The sequence below is a fragment of the Papaver somniferum genome, unplaced genomic scaffold (assembly GCF_003573695.1).
Source record: "Papaver somniferum cultivar HN1 unplaced genomic scaffold, ASM357369v1 unplaced-scaffold_150, whole genome shotgun sequence".
Classification (NCBI taxonomy): Eukaryota; Viridiplantae; Streptophyta; class Magnoliopsida; order Ranunculales; family Papaveraceae; genus Papaver; species Papaver somniferum.
In genome coordinates this window covers 5,587,506-5,599,838 of record NW_020624377.1, presented here as the reverse complement: position 1 = coordinate 5,599,838, position 12,333 = coordinate 5,587,506, and the positions used below count along the sequence as shown (strand labels likewise).

At 35.5% G+C, this 12,333-nt stretch overlaps 1 protein-coding gene across 1 annotated transcript; it reads right to left on the bottom strand.

Annotated features, from left to right (window-relative positions):
• Nucleotides 1-2,824: 2,824 nt before the first annotated feature.
• On the bottom strand, nt 2,825-5,239 carry LOC113335861. Its single transcript, XM_026581887.1, has 2 exons — nt 5,168-5,239; nt 2,825-4,761 (listed from the first exon to the last, which is right to left on the bottom strand). The coding sequence occupies exon 2, from the start codon at nt 4,756-4,758 to the stop codon at nt 3,553-3,555; it is 1,206 nt and encodes a 401-aa protein (XP_026437672.1). The 5' UTR covers nt 4,759-4,761; nt 5,168-5,239; the 3' UTR covers nt 2,825-3,552.
• Nucleotides 5,240-12,333: the final 7,094 nt, after the last annotated feature.

Sequence of the window (12,333 nt, the reverse complement as noted above, 5' to 3'; positions counted from 1 at the left end):
AAATGTTGTTTCTACTTTTCTAGTGACAGTGGGAATGAATTTTGTGTTGTGTTGAAACACAACTGAGCTGTTTTGGTATGTGACTGAAATAGTGACAGAAAGTAAAGGTAACAGTGGCAGGGTGCTAAGGCTTCAAATCCACCATTTTACCTATGCTAAGGCAATCTCAGTTCAATACTGCTCTTGTCCCTTGTTAGTTATCAGTCAGCTTCTAGGCTTTCTGACTAACTAGATGGCAATGGAGGTTCTATGTCTGCTGCTCATCAAAGGGTTGGGTTAGAAAGGAGGCTAAAGGCACTAAGATAATTCTAAACCTTGTGATAGTTGGGGCTCTCACACTGCAACTACCTGCAGAGAAGCCACTTAGGTGTTTTAACAACCTAAAGGATGTTCTAATCACCACTAAAGTGCTTTGATTAAGACTATCTTAAACATTTCAGCACAACAAGCACAATATCTAGCTTGGATTAAATTAGCAGAAGCATCATGATTTCATCTCCCCCTTAGCAATTAAACTAGAACATGATGAATTTGATGAAACAACTGAAGATTAAAATGAACTGATATTGAAAACAAAATTAACAGTTGAGGTCCTGGCTATTCCAGGCCTCTTGGTGGTGCTCTGGCTAGTCCAGGCATATCTTTAACACAACACACAAGCCTTCTATTTATACCCAAAATTAGGGTTTACAATTTTCCCCCAAATTCAAAACAGGGCAGTTAGGGTTTCTGATTTCTCACCTAATTAGATGGGACAATTGCTCCATCTCTTCGACCCACTCTTCTTCTGCTCTTCCTGCTCCTCTCCATGCCTTCCAATTACGTCTATAGACTCACCTATTTCATCAATTTCTCACCTAGGGTTTCAGGGAGAGGTGAGGTGGAGAAGAACGAAGAGAGTTCGATGGGAGAAGAGAGAAGGGAGTGTTTGGTTGGGTTCTGTTTTGGGTGAAATAGGGTTAGGTATTGTGGTGTTGAGCGGGTGCAGAAAATTTTGATGAACAGCGAAGATGAGCGTTGGATTGTCACTTATGAAATGGATCTAACGACAAGATGGAAGCAGGTCTTGAGCGACCGTTGGATGATGAGATGGATCCAATCTGACGGCCAGGAGCTGAGGCGGGCTTGGATCTTGATATGGGAGTGGGATGGACTTTGGGCCTTGGGTATGCCAAGCCCATATCTTCTTTAAGAACAATTCTTCCTTGTTAAGCCCATTTCTAGCCTTTTGGTCTTGTGCACAACATTCCTCGCGGCTTCCTTGCGTGATTCCTATCGGCTTCCTTGCGTGATTCCTATCGGCTTCCACCACTTTTCTGCTCTTTTCCGCTCCGTAATTCCATCCAAACTTTATTTAGAACCTAAAAATACAAAATTAATTAAGAAAAGTATTTATTCTTGAAAACAATGAAAATACATAATATGGGATAAAATGGAGAATTAGAGCACAAAAGATGAGTTAATTGCCAACAAAAAGATATAGAAATCTGCACTTTTTAGCACTCATCAAATACCCCCAAACCTGAATTTTACTTGTCCTCAAGTAAAACAAAACTAAGGAAATCCTACCTATACCACTGTCGCTGGTCTCTCGATTGCATTTAGCGAATGCAATAAGCCTTTTAAACCACTAAGTGTCCCTAGTGGACGAGTGAAGTCTCGTGAAGGTTTGCTTAGAACGTACCTACAAAGTTCTAGGACAAAATATAAGCTCAGATTCCATCAAATGTGACATGTGCAAGACAGTTTAAGCTCGCAGCAAAATGGAGATGTCAATCTAGCTATCTAAGGCACAATCCTAGCACTGATAACAAATAAAGACATGTGATAAGAGTGTAAAGTGTATCTACACGTGTAAAGAAAGATCGGATGTTATGACTACTAATCACCAAGAGATAGTTTCTCAGGCTAAGAACCAAGGTCGAAATCTAGCTAGCTGTCCGGACTTTACGAGAATTGTGAATGAGTTGGAGGTATTTCACAATTACTCGCGTTGTACATCAATGGCATACACCCTCCTCGCTTATTACAATGAAACAACAAAATGACTCTTTACATGACTCTTATTTACATTGACTACTCTCTTTTATTTTTGGAACAAGAGAGGATGGAATTGATAAATACTTGATTTTTTTTTATTTTTTTTGATTTTTTCCTGAATATATACATCGTGTTTTTTTTTTTTTTTTTTTTTTTTTTTTTTTTTTTTTTTTTTTTTTTTTTTTTTTTTTTTTTTTTTTTTTTTTTTTTTTTTTTTTTTTTGGAACAAGGAAACACTTTTGATACATAAGGAAAAAGAAACAAAAAATTACATGACACTTTGCAAGAGGTAGCCCTTTTTGATGCACCCAGTTAAATTCGATGGTTGTTTTTCTTAATGTAACCTCCACCTTCTATCCCAACCAACCAAAGAATAAGTTAGTCAAGTTTCGTTCAGTATTCTAAAGTGATTGGCAACTAAAACTTCCGATAGAACACCTCAAGGATGAGGCTATACATGTATTGGTAGATTGTGCGCGTGCAAGTTTCTTATCACTATGTGAATTGTGCTAGAATCAGGGTGCCTAAATATCTAGACTAAGACTCATAAGAATTACATATTTGCACAAGAGTCAACATTTCAAGGTAAATGAGCTCCATTTTTATGTTTTTTTTTTTTTTTCAACATTTTTCAATTTTTTATTTTGATTTTTTCATTTTCTTTTTTTCCAAAAAGAATGAGTTCTATTTTTAGCGGTTACACCAACTTAACAAAATCGAAAAGACAAACTCATTGCATTTATTTCTATTTTCTTTCTTTTTTTCACATTTTTTATACCTTGGCTTATACAGTAAAAAAATGTCATTGTTGGAGTTGGATCAGATTCGGCATTGAATTTATAGGAGCAGATCTAGAATTTTGGTGCTTAATGCTGGAACCATTACTGAATTCTGCTGCAACTGTATCCACAACAACATCCTTAGGGATTGATAACGGGTCAAGATCGAGTACCATACCTGAAAATAAGCCCCTCGTATCACCTGCACACCTAGCTGGGATATTGTAAGAAAACCCAAGCAAGTTGCGAGCAGCAATTTGATAAGAGAAGCCACTCCTTCAATAGATGTTCCTATAGCCTGCCCACCTCTAATATTAATGCAGCCATACACCAGCTGTGGTCGAGTAATCACTGAGAATCTCTACGAGCAGGAACTTCCATTCTTTCTTGTTTTAGGATCCGAGAACCAATCAAATGGTTTCCACTCTTTATAAATAACCATATTCTTAGAACGACGAGACCAAATGTGAGAAAACTACGGTGTCACATTTGTCTATCTTATCACTGTCCAGCTTAAAGAACCCGCAAGAAACCGGCAAACCTACCTCATTTCTTCTCATCTAGGTTAACAGGAACAGCACTCAACCACCTAACATACAATGCGCCTGCATTTCACTGGGCTCCCAGATGATTTTCCTAATTACCTTTCCAATTCATTTAATCTAGTCTAGTATTTAGTCGTATCCGAGCTCGCTTCTTGGCTGCAAACTTTTCCTATTAGTCTATTGAGTGATTAGGTCTCAGCTACAATTTCACAATCATCCCCACCCAAACTTCTTACCTTCTTCAAAGGCTGCTCCAGCGAGTTGCACATTGGATTGCTTTTATCCGAACTGATGCTAACAACTCTCTTATTCCCAGAAGCACATTGTGAAGTAGCTTCCCTATTCATGTTCACAGTATCTGAATGCGCTACATCTAATGGTTTCACAGAACCAGAAGGACCCAAGCTACCAGCTCTTTTCCAATCAAACTCGTAACGCTTTTCTTTATCTGAAAGCACATTATATGCTTTTTCGATGAGCCCCAAAGATGATTGAATTTCCGGAAACTTGTTCTTAATGGGTTCCAAAGTTCTGATCAGTTCTGTATACTGAAACTCTATGTCGGACTCACTGGCTGTCTTGTTAGTCTGGAGAACCGAATACCAATCAATTCCACTCCCTTGTAACTGATCTTCAGCTGCACATACTATGTCACATACTTTTATCAACTCATCAATATAATCAAGTCCAGGATATGCTGTCCGTGCTTCGATTAACTTTTTCCTAGCACCAACATAATCATTTTGCTTCATCAGAATTAATGCAGTCGATCTTCGCCTAGCTGCTCCTCCCTCAACTCTGCCCCATTTTTTCTTAGAACAGTTGGGCAATGTATCAATAATCTGGTAAACATTTCTAAACATTTGGTCAACACCAGTGACGGTGTTTTCGCGTTCTACAGCTCTATGATGCTTGGCAGCAGTCACAGCAATAGCTGGTGGTTGATTTGGAGATATACTCTCAAAAGGAACATGAAATACTGGATCTGGTTCAGCTGAAATGCCATCAACAGGAGTATCATCAACGGGAACCACAGCTTCTGATATGGTTGTACTACTGGCTGCAGGCATGTTGCACACATCTTGATGAATAACAAAAACATCCGCTGTGGTTGAATTCTCATGGAATTTGACCATACGTTTCAAATCTCTATCATTAAAAATCGTAATCAGTGTTTTCCCATGACCTGCAAGAATATATTTGATAGTCACAGTCTCAGGACTATAATTCCACATTCCAGCAAGCTCCAACTTGAAATCATCAAACTTAGTTTCGTTATCAATGTCGACTGCATGAGCATCTTCACCATTAATGTATGACAATGAACCATCTTTATTTTTCACAAACTCACCCCCAGATTGACATATAGTTATAAGTTTCTTCTGATCCCCCATTACCTACACAGTGTACACACAAAATCAAAAAATTGAAATTTCCACATATATTTTTCAAAATTCCAATTCACAGGGGAAATCTGCGTTAGCAATGATCCATTTTGGAAAATATAAGACTTTGAGAAGCCCCATTTTCCAAAATTCCAATCACAGGGAAATATACGTTAGCAATGACGAAAATTCAAGATTTTGAGAAGCCCCATTTTCCCAAAATTCCAATTCACAGGGTAAATCTGTAGCAAATTCAAAATGTTGCCCCATTTTGCAAAAGTACAATACCCAGCGAAAAGAATTTCCAAAAACCCTAAAATTAACGATTGTAAACCCCTTCAAAATATAAGCTCAGTAGTAATTGATGGAAGAATTGCCAAGAAAAAAAAAGAAAAAAAAGTGAGAAGGAGAGACTTACTGAAATATGAAGTGTAAGAAGGGAGAAGAAGAGCCAGGAGCAGCAGCAAAGATGGGAATGTTTTTGCCTTACTTGTCCCTCCCCCCGGCCATGAGCACGAGGCTATGCCATTAATAGATCAGTTCTGCTATAAACGTAGTTTTAGAATTGTTAGGGCAAAGATTCAAACCCTGTCAGGGCTTTTCAGAGAGGGACTCAGGGACTTAATCAGGATTTTCTATGACTAAGGGCTTGGTTAGGGGGTTACCTAAGGTAAGAAAATGTCAAATTATCCTTCCATCCAGTAAAACCCAATCTATAAAAACCTACTTCAAAATCATTTTGTCTTCTCCTCTCCTTTCTTCTCGTAACCATGGTTGTGAAAATCGATTCGAATTCAAATTTTCTGAAATAAATTTAAGTTGTTTGTTAGAATCGTTTTTTCCAGAATCGTACTTTGGCTGATTTTGACTATGATTTTTGATTTAGTCAGACAAGAAATTTCTACTGAAAATATGAAATTAAGACATGAATAGAGATTCGAACTTGGGTTCCCCTGTTCGTTGTAGTGTACCCTTTACGACTGTACCAATTTGGTTGTTGCTGTTAATATTCAACTTGTTTTATATATAGAGTACTTATACATAAAAGATCAAAGTCTTAATATTGTTCCATTTAAATCGGTGAAATTTAGAGGTACATAGTAGCGATTCAACAATCAACCACGAATCTTCGATTTATGATTTAACATATGATTCGATTCTAAAAATTGAAATACGATTCGCTCCACGATTCACGATTTCACAACCTTGCTCGTACCCTTTCCTTTTTTTTGTTTCATCAAAACATTTTATTGTCCTCGACTATTAGGCTGTTCGAGAAACTTATAATTGTCGATTAAAATCTATATTATAGATGCAGAAGAAGAACGTTGATAAAGATTGCAGTGCGATAATCAACAGAAACCTCCAATCATTCAACAGTATAGTTAAACAAACCAAGAACAAAAATTTCGAACTCCTCGTCAAGAAGATAGATTATGCGGCATGGTTTATGTGAGGTAAGTTTTGACAAACCCACTTTTTATTTGTTGCTTTTTGTTTGAAATAGGTTTGATAAATTAGTAATAAAAATAGGTTGCAGAATCAGTTACGATTGAGAGTGACTCATTTCTTAATAGTAAATCCATTCTCAGAATATTCTTAGGCTAGGAAATAATGAACTCCTAGCCATAAATGTGTTTTCCCATTTTAATTGCACGTGCGTTTACAGTTTGGTTTTGTATCCGTAATCAATTTACGGTAGGCTTTGTTTCAAAAACCTCATTATAAAAAATCCTTAAACTATAGTATTCTTCCAAGTACTTTTACGACAAGTTTTTAGTGTTAACAAATCAACAATATATAATTTAGGTTTACAGTTGGGTAATTTTGTTTTCATTATATATACTTAACCTTAATAAATCTTGGAAATTGGAACTACAAATTTTTGTCCAAGAACTTTTACGTTTAAGTTCGATTTATAACATAAAACTTAAGTTTTCTTACGATTGGGTTTGTTGTTTCAGAAACCTACTCGTTATTATAATTTTCAATTTGTAGGTGTTCCATTTTTTGAAATTACCAAACCTAAATCGATCAGTTTTATTGCTCATATGTTGTAGGGAATCCAGATAGGGAAAATCCTAAGAACAGGAGAGGGACTAAAATAAATAAGATTGATCTCACGTCTACCGGTCGCCATGATATACATTATAGAGTTATGAACAAGAATGAAAAGAATAAGAAGGTTGTGGCGGAGGAAAACCTATTACCACTTCTGGTTAGTGAAGCAATTCAATCTAAATCCAGAGAAGAATCAGAAGAAAAGACTAAACAAGACATGGAAGATACTGTGTTTGAAGAGATGATGATGAAGAAGAGATAGAAAATGATCATGAAGAATATTGTACCTTCATGCAAGAAATAAATATTGTTGTTGCTTCAGCTCAAGTTAACAAAAAAAACTCGAGAAAGAAACCTTCACTGAGAGGCAAGCATATTCCTAAAGGAAGATATTTCCTAAGAAGAAGAATGGTGGACTCTGGGGCGAGGCTACAAATAGGTCTGCAAACTTATTAGAGCATAAAAACATTCCTGAGATGCTGAAGTCTGTGAGACGCATGTAATAATATAAAATATTCAATTTATTTCTTATATGGTATGATTTTGTTTAAAAAATTTTGTTTACTTCCATTCTAAGATTATAAACTAGCGATAAAAAAATTAAAACATCACAAGGCGAGTTATTGGCCACTTGGTCAAAAATATTTTGTTTTTCATACTCTAGCAATAAATACAGGGAAATGGCCTGGAATTTAGTATGATAATGTTGTTGTCACTGCCTCCAGGGAACAATATTGGCATGAAACTGATATGTTTCATCTATCATTCGGTGAGATGATGGTGACAACCGGGCAATGTCAAGCAAATTCTGGACTTAGAAGTTGAAGGAAAAGCTATGTCTGAAGGTTTTGGCAACAATATGACTTGGACTTTTTTCATACTCTTGTTAATTAAAGACGCAATAGGGTGGGAAAGTCACGAAACCTAAAAATAGTTCAGATGGATGCTGGAGATAAACCAGGGGAAGCAAGAAAGGATTCAGGTATACCTATCACTAAAAAGATATTGTTGGCTAATTTAAGGACCAAATTTGGAGGGACGGCCAATAAGGAACGAGAAGGATGAAAAGAAGAGGGTACCCAAATACACCATAATATTTTTGTTTCAACCTATAAGTCCTCTTACCAAGTGCGATCGTCTATGGACAAAGTCGAGACAATACAAAAACTTCGGTATTCACACTTTGTGTGATTGTCTATGATACGAGATCGAGACAATACGACCACCAAAGTGTGATACTTGATAATAGGTTCGGAATTAACCAAACTCTATAGGATCCATATCAAATATAACATAGTTAATGTAAAGTGCAATTTAATTTAAATTATATAAACAAATATAATTGCGGAAATAAATCACACAACATGATTTTGTTAACGAGGAAAACTGCAAGTGCAGAAAAACCCCGGGATCTAGTCCAGAATTGAATACTCTCATAATTAAGCCAATATAAAATACCTAAACCAACTTCATATACTTGAGACCAAGAAAATACCCTAGTTCACTTAGTTTCCTCGGTATTCCTGCGCTTCCGACTTCGATGGTCACGCACTGTTACAATTCCTTTGGATTGTATTTCACACAACAAAGGAACAACGAAAATATGTTTGGTAACAACTATATTGATTCTTTCAAGATAAAGATATCTCAAGTCATATGAAAAGGCTCATCCATTTAAATTCAATTCTAGTTGGATCCCAGACGATCAAGGTTTGTGCACACACAAAGATATGAGAACTAATAAGAAATCTTCTTCATCTTCAAATCTTCTTTAATCTTCAATAATAACCTGCACATTACCACTTGAATCTCTTGTGATCAATCACACACAGAACGGAGTCTGTTAACAATGGGTACAAGATATCTTTGAATATAACAACAGTTCTAAAGATCTCGTCGATACTTCGATCTAGTATGAGTGAATATTATATCAGAAGAGAAGATTCTCAAGAATAAACACACTAGGTTCAATCAAAGTTTCAACAACCTTTAGTCAATCAAATCAATCGAAAACTAATAACACTGCAACTATCTAGTTTCCCACCAACAGTACTCGTATAGCTTTTTGATCCCACATAAGTATTTAAACGAGCGGTCGTAAGAGATTTTACCTAATTAGGATACTTTCCTCTTCGAATAGACGGCTCCACCAGAAAGAACAAGAAATGAAGTTTGCATGGATCTTAGGATAGTTTTGTTAGAAATGTAAACTGAGGTATTTATAGACCAAGGATGTTTGGACATCATGGAATTTCCAAAAAAAAAAATATTCTCAAGATTTGCAATGAATTGAAAAATTCGATTTTCCTAATTCCGATTAATGCTTGTCAAAATTTGCGAAATCTCTCAATAGAAAATATCCAATTAGTAAATGCACATTGCTAATTTTTATTATCTAGATATATACATTTAATTGATGGTAATTAAAGCACATAAAACTAAAAACGTTAATTAAAAGATTCTCAATTTATTTCGGCACATGATCTCCTTGAATATTAAGGAATATCTTTGAAAAATAAAAGATAAGAGCTATTGTACGTGTTCAAAGTATGTTGACATCTTTTCACTGTAAATCCTTATTCATATTTACATGGATTTACTTTCTTGGAATCGGTCATACAACACTTACAGACAAGTTTAGAATTAGTTTCCCTGTATTCCAAGAAAACTATGTGATTGATCAAATAAAAAATCACATACATTGGTTCAATCGGTTCTACCAATCACTAGGATCGGTTATACCTTAATATGAAAGTACTTGTGATAGGTCACACAAGTAACAAGGATCGGTTACATCAGTTACCAGGACCGGTTACCAATTACAAGGATCGATCATACTCTGTGATCGGTCATACCAATTACTATGATCGATTACACCAATTACTAGGATCAGTCATACCATTACAAATACTGATCATACCATCTTATGGTGATTACTTAGGATCGGTTACACTTATTAATAAAACCAGTCATACCAAATCATAAGTCAGGCATTGTGATTAGTTATACCAAGATACATAACATAGTTACGATCGGTTCTACCATCTCACATATATTGGTCATCCAAAGATTTGGAATGAATAGCCGGACCAATAAGCCTAATGATTCCCCTTACGATTCACGAAACAAGATCATGAATGTATTTCCTTTAAACGAATGTAAAACATTGTTTCCTAGGATGAAATCTTTACCATAACTCATTCACATAATCATAAAAGTATATACAAGATTATGTCGATGTCATATCTACGAAGTTCAAAAGATAAGCGTTATACTTCGTAGTCTAATTCCCTAATACTATGATCATACAACTATGACCATGTTGCATCACTAGAGTATTATACAATATGTACAGTATATACATCTTCGCAGTTACGTTTTCAATATAGCACGACTTGAAAGATACGTTAGGAATGAAACAGTTCAAGTCAATATTACTAACCTCAAGTGGAAGGATGATGTCATCATTGTAGTTCACTACTTCTTCACTTTCTTCAGGTCTTCGGAGTAATACTTGTGTGTCTCAACATTCCTAGACTTTCTAGTCTAACCTATACGAAGTTTGTAACACCCCGAGTTACGGAACAAGGTCGAACCCGTGTGGAGATCCGAACTCAAAGCGTTACGGGCCGGAACGAGACTTATGCATATATTTATTCTTGCTATAATTTACTTTTATACCAAACATGATTGAAACTTTTACACATTAATTAAAGCATATAAAATACATTAAACATCGTTCAAAACATTTTCAACTAAACTTTTTTTTTAATTCAATTTACGCTTCAAACAATATAAGAAACAATGCAGTCATTAAGCTATTCATTTCTAGCTTCCACTTCCAACTTCTATAAATCTACAAGGAATGTCAATTGGGGTGAGATGACAGCTCAATGGAATGCATTCCCTTTCTCAAAATATATCAAAACATGTCAATCAATCAAACAAAATGTGTCCGACAAGAGTATATGGTGCACCTTCAAGGATTTAATTATATTTATGTTCATCAACTATACTCACAATCTATCAACTCCTCTTAAATGCACGAGTATCCTTGGTTCGTGCCCCGTTGATGGTATTTTTCAATGATGTTGCAGTAGATGATTCGTTGAAGACTTGTGAAAGCAATAGTTTTAGACTTAATGAAACTTAAAAATAAACAAAACTTAATTCAAAATTTGATTTCAAGATTTAAAACTAGACCAAGACTCTGGATTCCACTATTCCTTTAACTAATTGGTTGATAAAAAAGTATTTCAAGAATTATTATTAATCTCTTCTTCACAGTAACACACTAATAATCTGTAAGGTTCCCAAACATTAAATATTGTAATCCCTAAGCATGATTTATTAAAGAAATATTTATGAGCATAAGACATCAAATTGATTCACAACTAATTAAGAAAACTATTTTCATCTCATAAAACACACAATTATAATGATCTTAGTGGATTAAATTAAATTAATAATAATTAAAATCATAAAACGAAATTACCAATCAAGCATAAGTGAATAGTTTCCTCTGTCGCCTTGGTCACGTGAGAATTAACTCATCATGTTTGAAACACGCTCAAATTTTAATTTCATTTCTCAAAGTGTTTACAAATAATGAATTGGGAGTAAAAATGATTAAACTGGATTTGTAACAATTATTTTTGTTACAAATCAAACTGTTACATAGAACGATATAAATGAAGTGTCGTTGGCACTGTAGCACAACGACTGTCTCCTAGGGTCTAATGTTCTTCACAGCAGCAGAAATGATGATTCTCTACAACTTGAATTTCTTGGCTCTGTAATGTCATAAACTCTCCCAAACTCTCAGTCCTTTTTTTTTGTGATCCCAGCGGCCTATATATACCCATTTGGATTGAGAATAAGTCCCCATAACTCCAAATAATCTCGGCAGTCAATAAAATATTTTTCATGCAAGATACGGGAATTTCTTCCCTGTTTTATATCTTCACGCGTTTTTGTGCAGCTGACACACTCCAAACTGTATGAAACACGTACCAGAAGCATCTAAATTATTTGATGTCTCATGCAAACCCCTAGTTAGCACATAAAATCACGTGGATGTCTCATCGGAACTTCCTTCTTCTCCGTGTTATCGGAAATAATGAATATCTCGAATCTGATTTAGTTACCATTCCTGTTTAGTGACATTGGGATGGACCCAACCCAAAACCAACAGAAAATCCCGAGAAAATCTGATGCAAACCAAATCCAAGGATTAAGTTGTTGCAGCTTTTCTTTCCCACCAAAAACAGTTGCTCAAACCGTGAAGAAGAAGGTCTCCCCCTAGCCAGAGTAGGGGTGCTGATAGCACTGGGGTGCAAATAGTAAAGAAGGTGCCCCTTATCCAAAACTGGGGTCCATTTAGAAGCTGTCCTCCGGGGTGGCTTTTATCAACTTTTCAAGCCGATTTTTCCAAAAATGTTTATTTCTCAAAAATACCTACAAACACGCAAAACACCATAGTAAGTACAAAATCGAGTACCAACAATACAGACATTGAGGACA

Excerpts from the sequence above, each read along its gene's own strand:
- LOC113335861 (XM_026581887.1), bottom strand. The coding sequence starts at position 4,758 with ATGGGGGATCAGAAGAAACTTATAACTATATGTCAATCTGGGGGTGAG.